At 40.9% G+C, this 24,492-nt stretch overlaps 1 protein-coding gene across 3 annotated transcripts in view; it reads left to right on the top strand.

Moving 5' to 3' along the window:
• Window positions 1–24,492, top strand: part of LOC144591911 (lysine-specific demethylase 4C-like) — a 265,572-nt gene that overhangs the window by 144,401 nt on the left and 96,679 nt on the right. For all 3 annotated transcript variants that reach the window (XM_078395927.1, XM_078395926.1, XM_078395928.1), the window contains exons 13-15: window positions 8,972–9,153; window positions 16,509–16,722; window positions 16,810–16,886. In XM_078395927.1, the coding sequence (XP_078252053.1) occupies window positions 8,972–9,153; window positions 16,509–16,722; window positions 16,810–16,886 (473 nt within the window). The remainder of the gene's footprint in view (window positions 1–8,971; window positions 9,154–16,508; window positions 16,723–16,809; window positions 16,887–24,492) is intronic.

The raw sequence follows: 24,492 nt of genomic DNA, 5'->3' as shown, positions 1-24,492 counted from the left end.
TTTCATTGTACTCTCGTATTCCAGTTCCAGTTTGACAGGAACTCCGTGGTCCCCAGATGAACTGTAGGTTACAAATTTGTTGGAGGCGGTGGCGTACACTGGATCCTAGCCTGCTCAGCCCCTCCCTATAACTCAGTCCCTCGAGTCCTGCAAGATCCTCAAATGTTTCCTCCACTCTTTCCAGCTTCCTGGTTTGTTTTTGTAAGAAAATAACTGCAGATGCTGGTACAAATTGAAGGTATTTATTCACAAAATGCTGGAGTAACTCAGCAGGTCAGGCAGCATCTCAGGAGAGAAGGTATGGGTGACATTTCGGGTTGAGACCCTTCTTCAGACTGATGTCAGGGGGGCGGGACAAAGGAAGGATATAGGTGGAGGCAGGAAGACAGTGGGAGATCTGGGAAGGGGGAGGGGAAGAGAGGGACAGAGGAACTATCTAAAGTTGGAGAAGTCAATGTTTATACCACTGGGCTGCAAGCTGCCCAGGCGAAATATGAGGTGCTGTTCCTCCAATTTCAGGTGGGCCTCACTATGGCACTGGAGGAGGCCCATGACAGAAAGGTCAGACTGGGAGTGGGAGGGGGAGTTGGTGCTCAGCCACCAGGAGATCAGGTTGGTTAAGGCGGAGTGAGCGAAGGTGTTGAGCGAAGCGATCGCCGAGCCTGTGTTTGGTTTCGCCGATGTAAAGAAGTTGACATCTAGAGCAGTGGATGCAATAGATGAGGTTGGATCAGTAGAACATAAAGCATAGAACTGTACAGCACAGGAGCAGGCCGTTCGGCCCACACTGCCTGTGCCAAGCAAGAGTTAAGTCAAGAGTGTTTTATTGTCCTGTGTCCTGAAATGGAACAGTGAAACTCATACTTGCAGCAATACAACAGATATGTAAACATAGTACTCTATAAACACCATAATAAACTGCAAATACATATATACACAATTTTTAAAAAACCAAAAGATGATAGTGCAAAGCCAAAAATAATGCCCCCGCGTCAATGTAGTTCAGAGCTTATTTGGAGGTTGTACTGTTTAATTGCCTGCTGGTTGTAGGGAAGAAGCTGCTCCTGAACTTGCATGCTACAGTTTTTCAGGCTTCTATACCTTCTCCCCTATGGCAGGAGTGAAATGAGAGTATGGCCAGGTTGGTGTGGATCTCTGATGCTGGCTGTCTTTTTGAGGCAGCAACCCCTGTAGATTCCTTTGATAGTGGGGAGGTCAGTATCCGTGATGAACTGGGCAGTTTATTAGCCTGATGCCCAATTTTCTGACCCTTTTATATGTGTTTCTGACATAGACACAACAGATGAATAGCTCCCTTCCATGCTGCCTATCAGTAATCCCATTCACCCACTTATTTCTCCATGCCCGATTCTTTCTCCTACCCATTAGCAGCTCGCTGCTTCTTCCAGTAGAGCCCAGGATCAGCATTGGGTTGAGGGAACTAAGAATGAGTTGCACTACCTCTAGCATTCCTGTGCTGCCTTTGCTTTGAAGCATGGCAATTTAGCACTGCTGGATTTTTTTGTCTTTTTCAGACTTTGTTAACTGTGCATTTTAATTATGCCTCAAAAACTCACTCGCCTTTTATAGCCAGAGTTGTCATTTATCTTATAAACCTTCATCTCCGTTCCAGGTAGTTTTTAAATACTTCCAAATGGCCTATGCAAACTTCCCTGTGACATGACTGTTGAATTGCAATCTGGTAAATTGGCTTTGGACCTACTTCCCTCAGAACCAGTCCTAGTCCCTCCACTTCTGCTAGATCTCCAACCATACAGTGAACTGTTCTGTCTATGTTTCTATTCACTACCTCACACCAATGGCAATAATTCATAAATTACTTCTTTACAGATCCTGTTTTTCTTTAATCTTTTTCCTCGGTTTTCCTCAATCTGCCTCTTGGCCCACTTGCTTTCTGATTTCTTGCCTTATTTTCTGATTACATTATTGCTTATGTGGGCCATAAATTCTGGTTATTCACATCCCTCCTCAGAATGATCTGCATCCTTGATCCTGGCAACAGTGAGGAATCATGTCTGCACCTCAGAAACTCTTGTTTGTTTCACTAAATGTTAACTTGAATCATGCAGTGTAAATTTGACCCAGCAGCAACTGACGATAATTTCTGAACAGGTCATTTTTTCCACAATAATTGTTTTAAAAAAAAAGCAAACTAGGGAGGTGTTTGTGAAGCCTTTGAGATTTTCATTAATTTAAAGGATGTGGGTATTTTGACAAGGGCAGTGTTTCTTGTTCAAGTGGATGATGGCATTACTGAGCATAGCTTCATGCACAGGCCTTATGTGCAATTATGCAGGCAACAATGTACGAAAACCAAGAAATTTGATTGCGTCCAATGACAGTTAGCTGACTTAGCTTCTAAATGCAGTGTTTAAATACAAATATCAGTTATATATGCAAATACAAAACTACTTAGCATTTATTCAAACAAAACATGCAATTAGAGAAATAGTTAATTTTCAGATCGAAAATCTGAATAATACTTGAAATCCAGTCAAAAAAACTTTCATTAAGTTTTGGCCACGGAATATGGAGAAGCAAGACAAAGGCAGTTTTAACTGTGAAATCCTAATCAATTATCAGAAAAGAGCCCAATTCAAATTATACAGTGATCAAGTTGTTAAGTTGGATGTTTCAATATACTTCAAATGCAGTAATCACCTTGGGCAAGAGAACAGATTGTAGTCATGTCTTCCCAGAACACCTATTTTATTTTATCTTGTTAAATAAAAACATAACTGCAGACTTTGGTTGCTATGTACACCACAAACAAAAATCAGTGGCTGTTTCTTTTTCAAACATTCTATCATGAAACCTTGTACTTACTGGTTCTACATAATCAAGTATTGATTTTTTTCTCTCACTACAAAAACCTCTCAGTAGATGCCCTGAAACAGCAATGTAAACAAATAACATTAAAAAAATTAAGTTTCAGATATTGGAATTCTGAAATAAAAGCATAAAATATTAGAAACAGTCAGGAGATCAGGCAGAATCTGTAGGAAAAAAGATACAGATAATATTTCAGGTCATATTGTAGCAAAGAATTTTGTTTTGGTTTGCCTATTTTAGTTGATGTTAATTGCCATAAGGAATTTGACAGTAGTAGCAGAAGTAATAAATACGAGTCTTCATGTTCCGTAGATTGTTATGAGTCATCAGTTAAGTTAAGAATAGTTTATTTACAATATTTTGCCTATATTAAAAACATCATTTTGGGGATCTCGGTATCACTGGCAAGATCAGCATTTATTTCCCATCCTTAATTGCCCTTGGGAAACTGATGGTGAGGTCTTTCTGGAGAAGGTGTTCATTCCTACAATGCTGATGAGGAGGAAGTTACAACATTTAGACCCAGTGACGATGAAACACTGGCATTGTTATTTATTTACATTGTTGTTGATTAATTGATGGATGCACATGAAATCAACTGCATTTTCCTGGAGGAAACTGAGATTCTTAAAATTTGCTGCATAAGCAGTGCTTTTGATGGAGAGAAGGGCAGAAACATTTCATTGGCTTGCAGGGCAAGAAGGTGGAAGAGAATCCTTTTAAGTGGTGCTTATCTTACTTGGCTAGAAATAGCTGGATTCTCAAGTTCAAATCCCACTGCAGTAACTGGGGAATTGAGTTCAATACATTTGTACTGAGGCAACAGTGTTCCCTATTCCACCAGTATCCTTCAGGACAGCAAATCTGTTGGCCTCACTTGGTTTGGCTAATGTATGACATGCATGAAGCAAGATCAGGACAATGTTTATGCTTAGACCGATAATTGGCAAGTAACACGGATGGCGCACAAATATCAGACGGTGACCTCCAGAATCAAATGATGAGTCACCCCCTTCTCCCGCGAGAGAGAGAGAGAGAGAGAGAGAGAGAGAGAGAGAGAGAGAGAGAGAGAGAGAGAGAGAGAGAGAGAGAGAGAGAGAGAGAGAGAGAGAGAGAGAGAGAGAGAGAGAGAGAGAGAGAGAGAGAGAGAGAGAGAGAGAGAGAGAGAGAGAGAGAGAGAGAGAGAGAGAGAGAGAGAGAGAGAGAGAGAGAGAGAGAGAGAGAGAGAGAGAGAGAGAGAGAGAGAGAGAGAGAACGAGAGCCAAACTGCCTCTCCTTGTCATTCCACTGAGTATTGGAGCATCAACACCCTTGGGGATCATCGATGATCACAAGCATAGATCGGCACGGTAGCGCAGCGGTAGAGTTGCTGCTTTACAGCGAATGCAGCGCCGGAGACTCAGGTTCGATCCTGACTACGGGTGCTGTACTGTAAGGAGTTTGTACGTTCTCCCCGTGACCTGCATGGGTTTTCTCCGAGATCTTCAGTTTCCTCCCACACTCCAAAGACGTACAGGTATGTAGGTTAATTGGCTGGGTAAATGTAAAAATTGTCCCTAGTGGGTGTAGGATAGTGTTAATGTACGGGGATCACTGGGCGGCACGGACTTGGAGGGCCGAAAAGGCCTGTTTCCGGCTGTATATATATGATATGATATGAACCACCCACATTAATGCTGTGGGTTACAGGTGAAGGGAGTGTATCATCGTCTGACTACATTTGTGAATTCTAAATCAGGAGTGCAATGGAGAATTGGTCACTTACCAGGATGAGTCCAGGTCAACCATCTTAACCATTCACACCTCCCCTATCCATGACTTCAGTAGGTACCCCCTCCAAGGAATTTTGACTTACACAGACACAGTGGGCCAACTTTAAGATTCTTTTGTAAGATTATTTTTTGCGTAACTTTATAAAGATGATGGAATTAATGTTTATTTAATACAATCTTTCATAACCTTTTGTTTCAAATAAACTTATGATACATGATGAGAGATTTGAAATTTCCATGCAAGAATTAAGTATTTACATGGAAGTATAAAGTCTGATTTTATTTTTCTTATTTGTCCATACCCAGCACCTTTTGTACCTAGCAGGCTTCAGGTACACATGACCACAAAGAATGCATTGTTAGAATCAATGTGCCTTGGGTTAATTTTCATTCATTCATATATTTTATATAATTGTACTTTGGATACATTTTGTGGCACAGATTTTAAAGGAAAATACTATCAATCACCTGTGAAACTAAAATAATTTTGACACTTACGTGGGTAATCCATTTGACCAAACTGTGCCTGACTACTTTTAGCATAGAAACAAGATCTCTATTTGTTTAAATGGAGTTTAGGAACGGCAAGGGTTCAATTTGCGTTTACATTTCAATTGTTTATTTTTGCTTCTTTTAATTGGTTTAAGGGATTTACAGTATTTAAAGTTTGGGTTCAAATTTCTAACAATATTTTAATCATTTTTATATGCATGTAGATAATACTTTTAACATTTACGTTCAGGAAATTTATATTTTCTGACTTGGCTAACAGTAGTACTTTTCACATTCACATAGGTGAAGTTTGTTCTGGTCACATCCTGCTTTGCTTGCTCTCATGAGATAGTTCTCTCACACTCGAGCCATTGTGCATGGTTTGATTATTGGCGTTCTGGTGCAAGAAAGTTGCAGATGCAGAAAGTTTTGCCAAACCCAAGTCTGTACTTATTACAAGGGTCAGGTGATTCACTTCTGGAAAATACTCTGGGACTAACGATTTTCATGTTTCCTACCCATGTTTTGCTGTCTTTAAAGAATAGCAGTTATTATGTAGAAGCACTGTTACATAAATATAAAATTCTTCCAATTTTTTTCAAAGTAGTATCACCAGCGGATCACTGTCGAATGCAGAAAATTCCTACAATAAATCTGTTAGACAATCCAGGAGAACAGTTCAATTTTAGTCATGCAATTCTCCCAGCCCACACAGTTTATTTTTATATAGTCTATGCATAATTGAAGTTCTAAACTGCAGAGGTCAGTGTGAAACTGGAAGACTCATTGATTAAATCAGCACGGATCTCCAATTTAGTAGTTTTTGCCCGAAACAAACAAAGCACTTAGGAACTGTAACCAGCAATTCTGAAAATGCTGTCAATGCAAATGGGTAATGGTTATGTAGGACAGAAAACTGCAGATGCTGGTTTAAATCAAAGGTAGACACAAAATGCTGGAGTAACTCAGCGGGTCAGGCAGCATCTCTGGAGAGAAGGAATGGGTGATGTTTCGGGTCGAGACCCTTCTTCAGTCTGAAGAAGGGTCTTGACCCGAAACGTCACCCATTCCTTCTCTCCAGAGATGCTGCCTGACCCGCTGCGTTACTCCAGCATTTTGTGTCTACCTTTGGGTAATGGTTATGCAAACACCTCAGATTTTAAATGTCAATTGGTATTTATGGGCATTGCATATGCATGGGGTTGGGTGGATGAGGCTGATCTTGTGGCAATGCAGAGGCGATGTTTTCACGAGCCTTGCATGGAAATTAGTGCTGATGAAAGTGGTTGAATGCACCGGTGTTGAATTGGATAATGTTGATGAGAAGACTGAACTAATATCAGACGTACGAAATGGCTGCAGTAATAATAAGGTATATTCAGAAACAAATGACATTATTCTCAAAGGTATATATTTGTTCTGAATTTTCATTTCATTAAATATTTATAATTAAATTCCACAACATTACAAGCGTGAAATGCACTTTGGTATAATTATTTGGACCTAGATATTTGGCAACATTACTTTTAAGGAATTATAGTACAACCTCTTGTATCAAATTATAGTGCAGGCCAATTTTGAACTTAATTAAACTGAAACAATAAAACTCTATTTCAGTTGTTTATCGTACACCAGGGTGTTTATGAAATTGGAAGTTATTTAGCTCTTCAGGGGCATACAAAGAATAAAATGAAATTGACCCTCAGCTATTACTTGGATGTTATTTTCTCTAAAATTCTGCAACTGGTTCGTGCCTTCATACTTATGGAGCCATATGCTTCTGAAAGAGGCTTCATAATTACATGCATTCACTGATGAGTCATCCAAAAATCATGACAATTATTTTAACTGGCCTTTTATAATTTTAGCATGGAGATGAAAGAACAATTGTGATCTATATGAGTTATCCTGACTTAAAAACTCAAATGGTGAAAAATTCTGATCGGTGACCTATTTTGTTTTGTAAGCGGTTTGCTATTTTGGTGATATACTGGTGCACCGGACATTTTATTTCTGGAAGTAAAGTGTGAATGACCGCACAGAATCAGCCTGAAGAAGGATCCCAACCCGAAACGTCACCTATCCATGTTGTCTAGAGATGGTGACTCATCTGCTGAGTTACACCAGTCTTTTATGTCTTCTTTTGTAAATCAGTGTCTGCAGTTCCTTGTTGCTGCACTGAATTCTTGTTGGCAATAGGCAGTGTAACCTGATCAAAGTGGCAATCAACATGCAACAAAGATTTGATGCCAACGTTTCCATTTCCATCTAATGGCCTCACAAAGGTCAAAAGGTTTGGCATGAACACAGTGGCAGAAGGGGCTGTTGTTGCGTTGTGCGACTCTGAACATCTGTTCAGCGGCTTGAATGGCTTATCCCCTCCCATCATTGCTCTGTAAAAATGCTGCTTGTAATTAAAGGTGAATTGCTGGTCCATTTCAATTTGCTATTGATTTTGAGATTCTTCAGGTGTTTGGTGATATTTGGAGGTTTTGATTTCAAGTTGCAGAAGCATGCAGAGACGATGTGCATTAATGCATTGCAGAATGCACTACAAGTCATAACCTATGGTGTGTGAGCTTTTCCTTCACTACTAGACTGCTTGAACATTCTGTTTTAGATTTTTTTAGATTTAGAGATACAGCGCAGAAACAGGCCCTTCGGCCCACCGGGTCCGTGCTGCCCAGCGATCCCCGCACACCAACACTATCCTACACCCACTAGGGACAATTTTTACATTTGCCCAGCCAATTAACCTACATACCTGTACGTCTGGAGTGTGGGAGGAAACCGAAGATCTCGGAGAAAACCCATGCAAGTCACGGGGAGAACGTACAAACTCCGTACAGACGGTGCCTGTAGTCAGGATTGAACCTGAGTCTCCGGCGCTGCATTCGCTGTAAGGCAGCAACTCTACTGCTGCGCCACCGTGTCGCCCAAACTAAAGTGCGGCAATAGAAATGGCTTATTTTTATTAATTTCTTGAATTATTTTCAGTTTGTTAAATAGTCTATTTAAACTTATTTTACATAAATCTGATTATCAGAGAGCTTCGAGAAGGCCTTTTGTAATACAAATTGTCCAGGGTGAGACTTTGATTTTGGCTATCTAAAGTTGAGTTGCTGTTCACAGTCGGCTCCATTTGGTGGGACAGCTGTAATGGCGAGGCATGAAGCTTAATCAGTTCAACGGGCTGCAAAGGAACATCCGAGAGCATGCAAATACCAGGCAGACAATGGCCAAATAAAGTCCATTAAACTTGTAGCACTTTTGATATCCTGATATCGTTGGTACTTTGCCCTATTTTGGTTTTTGAAATGTTCTAATTTTTGTTCATTTGGGATAACTTGAGGATTTTGGGCTAATATCACAATCCATTGACCAGAATTTCTGTGGATTGACAAATTTGGATAAACCGGGCCTTTCATCGCCCGGTCCGGCCGCGAGACGTTTCAGCGCCCGGTGCGGGGACTGTGCGGGTCGGTCGGGGACGAGCTGTCTGTCCGTGGGCGTGGGGAAGAGAGTGGAAGTTTTGTTGCCTCCATCACAGTGAGGGGGTGTTTGGAGTCACTGTGATGGACGTTTGTGTTGGGGTTATGTGTCTTGTGTTCTTTTTTTTTTTTTCTATGACTGCTATGTAGTTTCGTTCGGTACTTCGGTACCGAACGACAAATAAAGTTCTGTTATACCTGTTATACCTGTTATAAAGGATGTTGTGGTGAAATGTGACTGAATTGGTCAGTAGGATTAGTTTGCATTGTTACGTATTATGTTTAGTATGTATTTCTGCTTAATGTTTCTCCAGACTAATTGTTCATTGTCCATCATCTTGATTGTTCCCCAATCTTATGTAGAATTGACCGATCCAACATTAAATGAAGAAGATATAAATGAAACACAACCTTGGGCCAAACCTTTAATCCAATTGTGGCAGAGTAAAGTGCACAATTTCCAAGCAGAGAAGGAATATAATGAAGACGTCTCGAAAATGGAACCATATTGTGCGATTTGCTCACTTTTCTTTCCCTATTACCAGGTAAATTATTATCTAATCCGAAATGAATTATGCTAATGATTCATAACAGTTTTCAGAGTTTAAAATCTTTTACCAAGTGTTTGCAGTTCACAATTTGTGATCTTTTAGTCTGAAGAAGGGTCCCAACCCGAAAAGTCACCTGTCCATTTCCCTTCCCAGATGCTGCCTGGGCAGCTGAATTCCTCCAGCACTTTGTGTTTTGCTTGAGACTAGCACCTGCAGTTTCCTGTGCCTCCTCACCGTCTTGTTGGATTCAGAAGCCATAAATATAAGATAGTCACTAACAGAACCAATGGGAAAATTAAGATAAGCATATGAAGGAGAAAAGTATGTTTATATTGGCTTAGGCAAAGAAGAGTAGGAAATATCAGGTGGAACACATCTAATGTGTTCCTTTCAGAATGGCAGGCAGTGACTAGTGGGGTACTGCAAGGCTCGGTGCTGGGACCGCAGCTATTTACAATATACATTAATGACTTGGATGAAGGGATTAACAGTACCATTAGCAAATTTGCAGATGATACAAAGCTGGGTGGTAGTGTGAACTGTGAGGAAGATAGTACGAGGTTGCAGGGTGACTTGGATAGGTTGTGTGAGTGGGCGGATGCATGGCAGATGCAGTTTAATGTGGATAAGTGTGAGGTTATCCACTTTGGTAGTAAGAATAGAAAGGCAGATTATTATCTGAATGGTGTCAAGTTAGGAAAAGGGGACGTACAACGAGATCTGGGTGTCCTAGTACATCATTCACTGAAAGGAAGCATGCAGGTACAGCAGGCAGTGAAGAAAGCCAATAGAATGTTGGCCTGCATAACAAGAGGAGTTGAGTATAGGAGCAAAGAGGTCCTTCTGCAGTTGTACAGGGCCCTAGTGAGACCGCACCTGGAGTACTGTGTGCAGTTTTGATCTCCAAATTTGAGGAAGGATATTCTTGCTATTGAGGGCATGCATCGTAGGTTTACTAGGTTAATTCCCGGAATGGCGGGACTGTCGTATGTTGAAAGACTGGAGCGACTAGACTTGTATACACTGGAATTTAGAAGGATGAGAGGGGATCTTATCGAAACATATAAGATTATTAAGGGGTTGGACACGTTAGAGGCAGGAAACATGTTCCCAATGTTGGGGGAGTCGAGAACCAGGGGCCACAGTTTAAGAATAAGGGGTAGGCCATTTAGAACGGAGATGAGGAAAACCTTTTTCAGTCAGAGAGTTGTGAATCTGTGGAATTCTCTGCCTCAGAAGGCAATGGAGGCCAATTCTCTGAATGCATTCAAGAGAGAGCTAGATAGAGCTCTTAAGGATAGCGGAGTCAGGGGGTACGGGGAGAAGGCAGGAACGGGGTACTGATTGAGAATGATCAGCCATGATCACATTGAATGGCGGTGCTGGCTCGAAGCGCCGAATGGCCTACTCCTGCACCTATTGTCTATTGTCTATTGTGGCGTATTTGAGTTGAACGACTTCTATCTGAGATGTAGATACTAAATTGAATTGTGAATCACCTAGCATATACAGCAACCTTGGCATATTTAATCCCTTAAATCATTGTGTTTGTGAAAGAAACGGGTAAAAAGAAACTGACTCTGTCGTATGTATCACAGATGAACTTGTTTAAGGAATTCATTGGAATTTATAAAATTACTTGTATGTTCCTGATACTTTAACTCATCAAGAGAAAATAATACATTCTAAAGTAATAAAATGATAAAATAATAACTAGTTTTCAAATTTATTTTTCCCTGTAGCATAAAGCTGACCAAGCTAGACCTCAAATCTAACAGAATATTTCAAAACATTTCAAATGAAGGGTTCCATCTGAAACAAGAAATTTCTCTTGATATTCTGACCAATCTGTTTTCCATTGTCACTGGTTTTTCACATATTCAGTAATAAGGTATATTTGAAGTAAAATAATTAACCTTAACCTGCAACCTGTTTTCTTCAGTCATGGAGTCAGAGTGAATTATTGACCTATGAAATTGCTGACACACTTCATGAAACCATGAGGTTATAGTAAAGAATGGGGGATGAAATTGCATTGTACCTGATGCAAGTAATAAGGTTGTAAATTGCCAGCATATTGCCAAAAGTTGTTATAATTGTTTTGGTATTAACAGACATGCCTCAGTTAAAATCAGGCTCTTAATATTCAAGGTTACTAAGTTGTGCAGAATGATAGAGAAGGTTAAAAAGAGGAATGGCTGCAGCATTCTTGATGCAATGATGTTAGTTTTAAACTGACCCGAGTCGTGTTGTTTGCTGTTTTTTTATAGGGCCCTAAGTTGTACAAAGGAAATGGATGAGAAAATGTATTTTAAAGATTTGTTGCAAAAGTAGGACAATAAGATTAAGAGACTTCCATTCTTAATTGTAGATTGGGGAAAGAAAAAGGTTTGCTAGTGGTAACAAAGAAGATGGATTTCTGATGTGGATGCAGGAGAATTTTCTCATTTATTACACTTCCAGTCCAATGAGAAACAAGTGGGGTTAAATCACGTGGGAGAAAAAGCAATGTAGCAAGAGCAGCTGAGAGCCATATAGCACAGAAACAGGACTTTTAACCCACCGTGGGCATGTTTAGATTTTTTTAAAAAAATGAATCAAAATCAGATAGATTAGAGTAGTGATGAAAAAGGCCAAAACATATCAAAGGTAATGACTTTGAAATGAAGTTCTGATTTCCACATTTAAGAAAAGATGTAACAAAGCAATTGATAGCTTCGTGAGAAGCAGTAATGCAGGTTCAAACTAGGAATGTTTCTTTGAAGAGCAAAGTTAAATCATCTAACACCAATGCATGCTAATTGGAAAAAGGTGCATATTGAATCTATGTAACAGGAAAATGGTGTGTAGGGACAACAGGTGTATTTTGAAACTTCATAGAAGAAATGGAGACACAAGGAACTGCAGATGCTGGTTTACAAAAAAAGACACAAACTCATGGAGTAAGTCAGTAAGTCAGGTAGTATTAGTTAGTTAGGTAGAGTATAGGGAAGTAATGGATAGACCATTAATATAGTCAAAGGGTCATGCAGCACGGACTTCCAGCCCAACCTGTCCATGCTGACCAGGTTTTACAACTGTAAAAAAAATTCCGAACTCCTGTATTCAATGCCCCAGAGATGAATGATATACCACAGCAGCCGAATAATGAAAGGACTAGATAGAGCGAATGTGGAGAGGATGTTTTTGCTCATGGGAGAATCTAGGACCAAAGGGCACAGCTTCAGAATAAAGGATGTACCTTTAGAAAGGAAATGAGGAGGACTTTCTTTAGCTAGAGGGTGGTGAACCTATGGAATTCTTTGCCGCTGACGGTTGTGGAGGTCAAGTCTTTGGGTATGCTTAATATGGAGATTGATAGGTTCTTGATTAGTAAGGGTGTCAAAGGTTACAAGAAATGGCATGGGAATGAGAGTGAGGGGGAAAGATAAATCAGCCATAATTGAATGGCAGAGTAGACTCAATAGGTTGAATGGCCTAATTCTGCTCCTTTGTGAATGTGAACAAATGCCTTCTTCGCCACCTTGTCTACGTGTGTTGCCACTTTCACGGAACTGTGTACTTCCACCTCTTGGTCATTCTGCTTTACAACATTCTCCACGGCCCAACCAATTACTTGTCTATTTTAGGGAGCTGTGGACCCGGTTGCAAAGATCCTTCTGTACATCAATGCTGTTAAGGATCTTGCCATTAACCATATACTTTTTCCTTGCATTCAGGAAAGAATAGGAATACTTTATTGTCACATGTGACTAGGCACAGTGAGATTCTTAGCCTGCATACACAATACATACAAACAACGGCACTGATAATTTTACAAAGCACGCCGGCTCCCCCTTTGGTTCTTACAATAAAGTCCTCTCCACTTACCACCATTTCACGGAGGCTGGAGTGACCGCAAACCGACAACAGAGAGATCTTCACGGCGTTTCAGTTTAATTAGTCATTTATTGAAGTAGTGATACAAACAGATTTGTATTTCTCCCGTCATAAGTCAGATTAGAACTTTAACTCGCCCTGGCTTCTCCGCATCTGATGCTTCCCGTCTCTGCATTCCAGATAATACCTAGTTCTGGCTCCTCCCAGTACGTTATGCCCATTATGCCCATATATGTATTCATCTCATGACAACCTCTAAGTGTCCAAAAATAATACAGCAAGATACAAAATAATATAATATGCTAAGACAGCTAGTACAAACACAAATGGCTACTACAGAGGTGTTGGAGGGAAATGTCAAAACCTCCCTGGAATTGTAACTTTTTATGAGCCTGAGAACTCATTTTGTCAACATGCATAATGATTGGAAAATTACTTGGTAAGAAAGGAAGCTGGTGACAAAATCTCAGGCTCATAAAAAGTTGTGGAAGATGATGCGTAAATATTTTAAAAGGGAGATGATCAAGTTAAAGGGCAAGCTAATGGAGAAAAGGTTAAGGATAGTATGAAGCCTTGATCTTTAACATTCCAATCCTTGCTTGGAATTTTACGTGCTTGCTGGCCTGAAGGTTTCTCTGATTCTCTGAACTGCAGATACTTTATGGAGCTCAGGACTTATCCTGGTCCCTCTGTCTGTCTCCTTTTCCTGGTTTTTATTGTTTCAGATATGTAATCTTTTTTTTAAAGTCACATTACTCCAGCTCATCCCATCAGAGTATCAGTATCTATCATAGTTTCTTTGTGATAAATCTAAAATTGTTCACCCCACATTAAGGGTGGAAATAGGATCAAAAAGTATCACATGTCTCAGCAAGTGAACTCGGTTACACTTTCTCATTAACCTTGAAATTGCACGTTATTTACACCACAAACTACAATGATAAAGGTACAGAGATTATAATGTGTCCCCCGGCACTTGATGAATATCGAGCCAGTAGTCCATCTCAAGAGTTTTAAGAAAAGGTGGGGAAAAAAAGGAAGTGAATTATGAAGGAAATTTAAATTAGGTTCAAATTAGTGAAGGAAATAGAGTGAAAGAAAAACACATGGACAAGAGAGTCAGACATTTTAAAAGCAAAATGAAGCCATAACCCAGAGCAGAACACTAAGTGCTGAAGGACTCGGTGAATCAGGCAGCATCTAGGGAGGGAATGATAAGTGATGTTTTTGGCTGGATCCTTCCTTAAGACTGATCTATAATCCTATCAGAATGAAGAAGGGTCCCGACTCAAAATTTCATCTATCCATTCCCTCTCCAGGAATTGCTTGACCCGTTGAGTAACTCCAACATTTGGTGTTTTGTTAAAGATTCCTGAAACTGCAGTCACTTGGGTCTCCAAATATCGTACTCCAATTGTGTTAATTTCTTTGTGGATTATTGCTTCACAATTTATCCATCACCAGTGTCAGGATGACTAACTGTTTTTGCTGAGTTAATCCCTCTATTTTAATCAGGCATTACAAGAGCATCACAATGAGAGTTGTCTTTTCAGTGGAGTATTAGAAAATTCCGGCAGTGAATTGGCAATTTTCACTTGTGCTTCCCTTTAACCCGATTCACCCCACCTAGGCTCGCTGATTTTACTATTTTAAGAAACTCCTGCCAACATTTTAAGTATTTACATTTTTTAAAATCCTATCCACTCTCACCACTGCCTTCCCCTTTGCTGACACAGTAGCAGCATTCTCTTTTCTAGTGAAGCAGTTTCCAAATGCTCAGTCAGCCATGTGAGTACCTCACCTTAACCATGCCCTCCATTCCCACAAGAATATTTCACTTTAAGTTTTTCATTGATCCTGTTCTTTATTTGACAGCCCTTTTAGAATTAATGTGCTTATAAATGACTTTTAGGTTCCTTTTACAACAGATACGAATCAATTCACATAACTCTTTGTCTTTTGATTTCTTTTTGTCGATTGCCTCTGTACTTTGTCATCAGCTTGGTTTGCGACTGTATTGTGAACTGAAGTTGTCATATGCATCCTTTTGCTGATATTCTAACTGCATTTTGCATTATTCAATGAATATTAATTGTGGATACACTTCTTTCCCTCTGAAAAGAATTTGTTGATTCTGTATCCAAACTATCTCACCTTTGAAGTCCCTCTTCTTCCATTAATATTTTGCCTATTGGTATTTCAGTACATTTTAATGAGTCGGATTGCCTTTTAGCTAACAAAATGTCGCCCTTGTAGAAATAAGGAACTGCAGATGCTGGTTACCAAAAAAAGATGCAAAATGCTGGAGTAACTCAGCTGGTCAGGTAGTATCTATCGAGAACATGAATAGGTGATGTTTCAGGTCAAAACCCTTCATCAGACTGATTCTGTTAGGGGTGGGGTGGAGAAAGAAGGTTGAAAGAAAGGAGTGACAGGACAAAACCTGGCAAGTGATAGATGAATACTGGTGAGGGGGTTCTTGAGGGACAAATAGTTGGAGACCAGAGATAAAAAGACAGAAGGTGTGAGACAAAAGAATTGCTGATTGTGAAACAAGAGCAATTGATGCAAGGTTCATTTGGGGGGGAGGGTGGGTTGGGGATGTGGGGGTGATGGGGGAGAAAGGAATGTGGGGGGGAGGGGAAGTGGGGGTTGTGTAGTTACTTAAAATTGGTTAATGTTCATATTGTTGGGTTGTAAGCTATCCAAATGGAATATAAAGTGCTATTCCTCCAGTTTGGGGCACAGGGAAAGGAGGAGGGAGTTTGGTTAGTTACCTAAAAAGTAAGATTACTGACACCTATCTCTGTGACACCTCTCTCTCTTTTCTTGATTCTCTGGCTCCATCATAAGGGATAGACTATTGGCTGATATCTACTACTTACCCATCGACTCCTACGGTTATCTGGATTACATCTCCTCCCACCTAGCCTCCTGCAAAGATGCCATCCCCTACTCTCAAAATTCTCCATCTCGACAATTCTCCCTCCATCTGCCCAAATGTCTTTTAATTGTTGTTATTGTAGCTGCCTTGACTACTACTTCTGACAGAAAATTCCGTATACCCACCACCCTCTGTTTGAAAACGTTGCCCTTCAGCTTCCTATTAAATATTTCTCCTCTCATCTCAAACCAATGCCCTCTAAGTCTTGATTCCCCTACCCTGGGAAAAAGAGTCTGTGCATTCACCTTGCCTCGATGAATGGAAATGAAATGTTGGACTGATACCTGGCAAATGGCTCAGGGAGGTTGTGGCTCTTTTGTTCAAATTCTTTTATTCTCTCTATGGAAACAACTTTACTCTGCATCTTTATGTATTATTCTTCACTTAAGAATGTTTTTGACCTGATTCTGACATATGTTGCTCAGTACTAAACATTTTTCTCCTTGATTATCACAGCTGATACAGCATCTTTTGGATGAGAAAACTCAACACGATTAACCGTCCAGTGTATTTGTTTCTTCTATAGCCTGATCAACCCATGGAAAGAAGATCTCAAATCAACTCTGATTCAGCTGAGGTATCACCATCCAAGCAACATAAAACTAAACCCCTTATTCCAGAAATGTGTTTTGCGTACAGTGAAGAAAGTAATGAATTGTGCCCTACAAATTCATTTATTAATGAGGATGGAACGAGTTTGCTGATATCCTGTGCAAAGTGCAGTCTACAAGTTCATGCAAGTAGGTGTTATTTTACTGATGCTGCTCTCTTGTATGGCCATTTTTGTGCTTTGAATAATGGTTATGACTCTTTACTTTAACCTGTAGGTTGCTATGGTGTTCCGCATCATGAGATTCATGATGGTTGGACTTGTTCTCGTTGTATAATTGGCGCATGGACTGCTGTAAGTACTTATATTTATGCATTTCATTAATTCACTGTTCAACTGAAGGTGGCATATGCTAATGGATCATTAAAAGGCTAAATGATTTTGATTATTGATAAGCTCCACTTGTATTAAAGATAGATTTGTTTTGACTCTTTATAACTGTCATTCAAAATAAATGTGTTTGGGCTTTTGACTTTTAATCATAAATTAGCAAATTTAAAATTGCATTTCAGCAATGTAAAGAGAGAATTGTCCTGAAAAGCAGAATAAGAGGTACCAATGGACTTCTTAATCCCTTGGGATGTATAGTTGTAGAACATAACTCAATTGTTTCACAGTTTTTACTATGTTTCTTGGATAATTGCTGGTGGTTACTTCCTTGGGATGGGAAAAGCACCAACATGAACCTTTTGGTCAAAGTTAACTCTGTTCCTAAATGTTTGCTTTTTTCCTAACTTTTATGTTTCCTTTGAATTCAATTGTTAGTTAAATGTGATTCAAGGAAAAGTTATTAACACCTACCAGATAAGGTTTTCAGATTCTTTAAATGGAAGCAAACTCCAAATACCAGCCCCATCTTTCCTATTTGGTGAGATGGTGAATATATGTTGATTAAAGAGTTAGTACTATTCATGCATTAAATGAGAAATGTTTCTTCATAATTCTGGAAAGTACTGGTGTTATCCAGGAATGACACTGTTTTATATAGAGTTTCGGAGAGAGAGGAGAAGCATGTGACATATTGACATCAACATATTGGCATCAATATTGGAGACATGTTAAAGCGATAATATCTTTGCGATTCTGCCTATTAGTGATTTGAGCTTGCTCTTTGTGGTAGCTGAAGGAGGCTTCCATTCAAGGAAAGAAAAGCTTAAAGGTATGTAACAAAACACTACCCCTCCCATTAGAACGTTCTTCAAAAGTCCAAAAGAATAGTTTCTTTATATAAATTATTTAAGCCAGATCAGTTAAGTCTTTAAGGATGTTTGTTTTTTTGGCTTTTAGTGAAGAGGTGCCAGTCATTTCTAATGGTATAATAAAGAATACTCCAGCGACGAATATTTTAATGAAAATCTTGAATCTAACAGTTAGGATTTCCTGGAGGATCAACTGGCATACTTATACAAAGTAATGGAACCTGTAAATACAGGTTATTATGAAAATAATGTATTATGTAATAATACATAAGGAACTTGCATTAGATGTCCTTTATTGTGGTTTATGAGGTCAAATAGTTTTTTGATGCAAAGTAAACTGGATGAAGTAACTATTCCACGATTGGCTGTATTTTCAACAACATTCTTCTTTTCAGACGATTTCTATGATTTTGTATAGATATTAACTGAGCAGGATGTGATTTTAGTTTTAGTTTTCAAGTGCAGTGTAATTCTACGATCAAAGACAAGATGATATGAACTGCTAAATAGCTGAGCGGCCTGTCAGATTCCACAAGAATTTAAGGGGAGAATGTGGCAAAATACCATAGGCAAATTGGAGCAGAAAACTGCAAATCCCAAACAAAATAAGAAACTTTGGTGTAAGTGAGGAGAAAAATAGTTCAGGTCAAGGTCCCTTTAACAGAACTGAAAAAGTGAGTGGAGACATAAGGATCCGCAGATGTTGAAATCTTGAATAAAACACGAAGTGTTGGAGTCACTCAACTGGTCAGGCAGTATTCGTGGAAGGAATGGATAGGTGATCTTTCAGATTGGGACCTTTCTTCAAATTATTGTATTATGCTGGAAAAGAGGTAGGGGTGGGACAAAGCCTGGCAAATGATAGGTGGATGCATGAGTGGGGGATTTGATTAACATGGGGACACAAAGGCTGTAGGTGGAAAAGGTGTTCGATAAGGCGAGAAGAGGAGTGAAATGTAAATCTAGAGTGAGGGATAAAAGTGGAAGGGGGAGAAAAGAAGGGTGGGATAGTGGGAGAAATGTGTGTGCACTGGGATGGGGCACAAGAAAGAGAGAGGAGGGAGCACCTTTTAGAACAGAGATGAGGAAAAACTTTTTTAGTCAGAGAGTTGTGAATCTGTGGAATTCTCTGCCTCAGAGGGCAGTGGAGGCCAATTCTCTGAATACATTCAAGAGAGAGCTAGATAGAGCTCTTAAGGATAGCGGAGTCAGGGGGTATGGGGAGAAGGCAGGAACGGGGCACTGATTGAGAATGATCAGCCATGATCACATTGAATGGCGGTGTTGGCTCGAAGGGCCGAATGGCCTCCTCCTGCACCTATTGTCTATTGTCTATTGTCTATAGCAGGGGTGCTGCAAATGTAGAGAATTCAATTTGCATACCGCTGGATTATAACCTACCCAAGCAGAATACGAGGTGCTGTTCCTCTAGCTTGTGTGTGGCCTCTCATGCATTGGAGGAGGTCCAAGACAGAAATGTTGGAATAGGAGGGGGTGTTTGCATAGTTCGCAACTGGGAGATCCCACAGGTTTTGGCAGACCGAGTGCAAGTGTTTGATGAAACGGTCGTCTGGTCTATGCCTGGTCTCGCCAATATAAAGGAGGTCATGTCCCGAGCAACAAATGCAGTTGATGAGGTTTGAAGAGGTGTTGGGATGAAAAGATGTGTATCAAGTTGGGAACATGTTGAAGGTGGCGGAAATGTCGGAAAACGATGTGTTGGATGTGGAGGCTGGTGGGGTGAGGACCAGGTGAGCTTGATCCTTATTCCATCTGGGGTGAGGGGGAGTGAGAACAGAGCAGTGTGTTTTAGGTTGCTGTGAGCGGGAGAGTGAAGAGGACAAAGGGAGTGTCTGTGATACATTGTAGATGAAATGTTAAACACGCAGTTTGAAAACAGGGGTGGGGGGGGGGGGGAAGACATTTAAACTGAAATGTACCATTGCATCTGTGGAGAGAGGTAACAAGTATCTAGTTATCTGAAGCGATTCAATTAACTATTAAGAGCCTACATGTTTGCTACATGTTTGGGTAGAAACATAGAAAATAGGTGCAGGAGTAGGCCATTCGGCCCTTCGAGCCTGCACCGCCATTCAATATGATCATGGCTGATCATCCAGCTCAGTAACCTGTACCTGCCTTCTCTCCATACCCCCTGATCCCTTTAGCCACAAGGACCACATCTAACTCCCTCTTAAATATAGCCAATGAACTGGCCTCAACTACCTTCTGTGGCAGAGAATTCTACAGACTCACCACTCTCTGTATGAAGAAATGTTTTCTCATCTCGGTCCTAAAAGACTTCCCCCTTATCCTTAAGCTGTGACCCCTGGTTCTGGACTTCCCCAACATCGGGAACAATCTTCCCGCATCTAGCCTCTCCAACCCCTTAAGAATTTTATATGTTTCAATAAGATCCCCCCTCAGTCTTCTAAATTCCAGCGAGTATAAGCCTAGTCTATCCAGTCTTTCTTCATATGAAAGTCCTGCCATCCCAGGGATCAATCTGGTGAACCTTCTCTGTACTCCCTCTAAGGCTAGAATGTATTTCCTCAGATTAGGAGACCAAAACTGTACACAATACTCCAGTTGCGGTCTCACCAAGGCCCTGTACAACTGCAGCAGAACCTCCCTGCTCCTATACTCAAATCCTCGCTATGAATGCTAACATACCATTCGCTTTCTTCACTGCCTGCTGCACCTGCACACTTGCTTTCCATGACTGGTGCACCATGACACCCAGGTCACGTTGCATCTCCCCTTTTCCTAATTGGCCAACATTCAGGTAATAATCTGCATTCCTGTTCTTGCCGCCAAAGTGGATAACCTCACATTTATCCACATTATATTGCATTTGCCATGCATTTGCCCACTCTCCTAATCTTTCCAAGTCACTCTGCAGCCTCCTAGCATCCTCCTCGCAGCTAACACTGCCACCCAGCTTTGTGTCATCCGCAAGGTGAAGGTGAAATGCTTTTAAAAAATATATAAACATAGCACAAAAAGTAAGGAAATTTGTGTTTGGTAGATTATTTCTTTGTTGTAACAATGCTTCTTGGCAATAAATCTTATACCGTTGGAAAGCCTGTTTATTTCCCTTTTAAATGGTGCCACATTTGTAAGGAACATGCATTTGTGGGATGAGCAGCAGAGCTGAGTATATGGGTTGTGCCCATGAAAAATTTGCCAAATCTCTGCCAATGCCAAACAGCTTATTCTGCTGTTGCTATTGACTCTTGTTTTGAGCTTCTGGTACCCCCAGGTGCTGACAATCAGGTGCCTGATTGGCACCTGATTGGCAGCATCTGTGAGCATGGGCCCTGCTACAGTGGTCAGTAGGTGTCTGCTCCAAGAATCGGCATGCCACGTTTGACTGATCTGGATAGGGCCCGTGCGATAGGGCAACTTCAAGCTGGTGTTCCGCAAAACCAAGTTGCGGCATTATTTGGAGTGAGCCCTAGTACCATCTCCAAAGTGAAGGCCAAGTTCCATATAACGGGGGATGTCAGAGACAGGCCGCGAAGTGGGCGTCCCAAGAAGACGACACCCAAAGAAGACCGTTTCCTCACCCTGCCAGCACTTAGGAACCGTAGGCTGTCTTCTACAGATTTGCAGTCAAGGTTTGCAGGACGATATGGCCGACGACTCTCTCCACTGACAATTCGGAACAGACTGCACGCAGCCGATCTCCGGTCTCATAGGGCTGCCAGGAGGCCTGCCATGACTGCCCTTCACCGTCAGGCCCGTTTGCGCTGGTGTCGGCAACACGTGCACTGGAACCTGAACATGTGGAGGAACGTTATGTTCAGCGATGAGTCCAGATTCTGCCTACGGCAGTTGGATCATAGGGTCAAAGTGTGGAGAAGACGCGGAGAACGCTATGCTGATTGCTGCACCGATAGAGTAACATCTTTTGGTGGAGGCAATGTGATGGTGTGGGGCGGCATCTCCCTCACTGGAAAAACGAGGCTTGTCATCATTGGAGGCAATCTCAATGCAGAGAGATATTGAGATGAGATTCTGCAACCAGTGGCAATCCCATATCTCCACAGTCTGGGACCGAACTCTATCCTCCAAGATGACAATGCTCGCCCCCCACAGAGCAGGGTTTCTTAGAGACTACCTCCAGAATTTGGGAGTGGAGAGGATGGAATGGCCTGCCAGCAGTCCTGACCTCAACCCCATTGAACACTTGTGGGATCAGCTTGGGCGTGCTGTTCGTGCCAGAGTGACCAACACAACCACGTTGGCTGACTTGCGACAAATGCTGGTTGAAGAATGGGATGCCATCCCACAACAGTGTGTGACCAGGCTGGTGACCAGCATGAGGAGGAGGTGCCAGGCTGTTGTGGCTGTGTATGGTTCTTCCACACGCTACTGAGGCTCCTGTTTATTAAATGAATAAATTGTTAAATTGCCAATATGTCTTGTTTCTTCAGACTTCAATCATCCAATCCACCAAACATCACCGAACAAGAGTCAATGGCAGAATAAGCTGTTTGGCATTGGCAGAGAAGATTTGGCAGATTTTTCATGGGCGCAACCCACATACTCAGCTCTGCTGCTCATCCCACAAATGCATGTTCCTTACAAATGTGGCACCATTTAAAAGGGAAATAAACAGGCTTTCCAACGGTATAAGATTTATTGCCAAGAAGCATTGTTACAACAAATAAATAATCTACCAAACACAATTTTCCTTACTTTTTGTGCTATGTTTATATTGCACATTGCGATAGCAGTGTTAAAACCTGAAGACAAATGTCAGAGCAGAGATGGAAAGCAGAATTGAAGTAAAAGGTGACTGGAAGCTAAGGGGCATTTTTGTGAACTAAATGAAAGTGTTCACCTAATCCGTATTTGTTTTTTACAATGTAGAGATTACATTGTGAGCATCAAGTGCTCGAAGTAAGGTAAAATGCTGCATGAAGTTATAGAAATCAATATTCATACCACTGGGTTGTAAATCCCAGTTGCCAAACAATTTAATTCCCCTTCCCATTCCCACATTTGCCTTTCTGTCCAAGGGCTCCTCCATTGCCAGAGGGAAGCTAAACGCAAATTGTAGCAACAGCATCTCATATTTCGCTTGGGCAGCTCACAACCCAGTGGTATAATAATTGATTTCTCTAACTTCAAGTAACCCCTGCATTCCCTCTCTCTCTGTCTCTCCCCCACCCAAGTTGAACCAGCTTTTCGTTCTCTCCTAGCAAACAGCTAACAATGGCCTGTTTCCCATATCATTGTTACTTTTTTGCATATCTTTCATTCATTTGTTCTGTATCTCTCTTTCTGTATTCCCTTTCCCCTGACTCGCAGATTGAAGAAGGGTCTCGACCCAAAAATCCACCTATTTTTCCCCAGAGATGCGATCTGACCCGCTGAGTTACGCCAGCTTTTTGTGTCTATGATAGGATCTGAGGACTGGAAAGGGATAATCATTTTCTCCATCGCTTTCTGAAAGCTCTCAGTTCCCTGATTTCCGCACCCCATCCCCCCCCAAATACCAGGCTATTGCCGTTAGTTAATCTCCCCCTTCCAACCTCATGATTTTTAGCATCGATCATTTCTTCATGAATTTAAGAGTCCATAATTCCTGAATCTTTCACCCCTGACCTTCCATCCAGCACCCCATTCTGAAGAAGGGTCGCAACCCGAAACGTCACCCATTCCTTCTCTCCAGAGATGCTGCCTGTCCTGCTGAGTTACTCCAGCTTTTTGTGTCTAACCCCAATCCCACTGTCGGTATAACAGCAAACCAGCAATTGCCAGCTCGTTGAATAGATGGAGATCTGAAATAGTGCTGTAGACAGCTCCACTTTCAGAGAGAGGGCTTTTATGGAATAAAAGTAAAATGAATGCACAAATAAACAACAGTATTCGACTTGCACTTATTCATCCACGTGCATTAAAAGCATTCTCAATTAGCAATCTGCAGTCGTGCTTTAAAACCTCAGATTATATCTGTTATAATTGAAGATATCCTGGACTCTTAGTAATATTTTTTGAAAGTTTGTTTTCTGGATTTGGCCATTCGTACAGGTTTCACTGTATGCATTATGCTACTGACATGCTCATTTATCTTCTTCAATTCAAAGGTGTGAATCTTAATTAGGTTTTGCTTTTACCATAACCAGATTCATTTCTCTTGATCATTCCAGTTTATAGTCAGATGCTGTGGCTCCCTGACATTGAAAAGCAGGCTCATTCTTGTATATTTTGTGAAGCATTTTTCATTTCATTTTGAATTAATGCATGCAAATTGAATTAAAATACAGGGATTCCTTTGAAAAGATGGTGGGGGGGGGGGGGGGGGGGGGGGAGAAGGAAGATATGCATTTATCAGGTGCCCTTCATGAACGCAGAATGTCCAAAAGTACTTCACAGGAAATTAAGTGCTTTTTGAAGAGTGGACTGCATTGCATTGCATTGCTTTGACTGATGCTAAGAATTTCAAAATTACATAGTCTTTTACTCTCTTGTGCATATTTTTGTCGAGCACTATGGTCCTCTATATTACACATGATGAGCCAAGTGCTATCAACAGATCCCAATTGTTGCCAGGATTGTAGATTAGGTGCTGAGTGAGGGCAAAGTGACATCGTTGATGATGAAGTTAACCACATTAGTTAGGTTTGCTGTGCTTGTTCATGATGAAAAAACAATGATATATTGGCAAGTTAAGGTGGGTGCTGGAGCAT

Source organism: Rhinoraja longicauda, chromosome 3, assembly GCF_053455715.1.
Source record: "Rhinoraja longicauda isolate Sanriku21f chromosome 3, sRhiLon1.1, whole genome shotgun sequence".
NCBI classification, from domain to species: Eukaryota; Metazoa; Chordata; class Chondrichthyes; order Rajiformes; family Arhynchobatidae; genus Rhinoraja; species Rhinoraja longicauda.
This window is presented reverse-complemented; position numbering and strand designations above follow the sequence as displayed.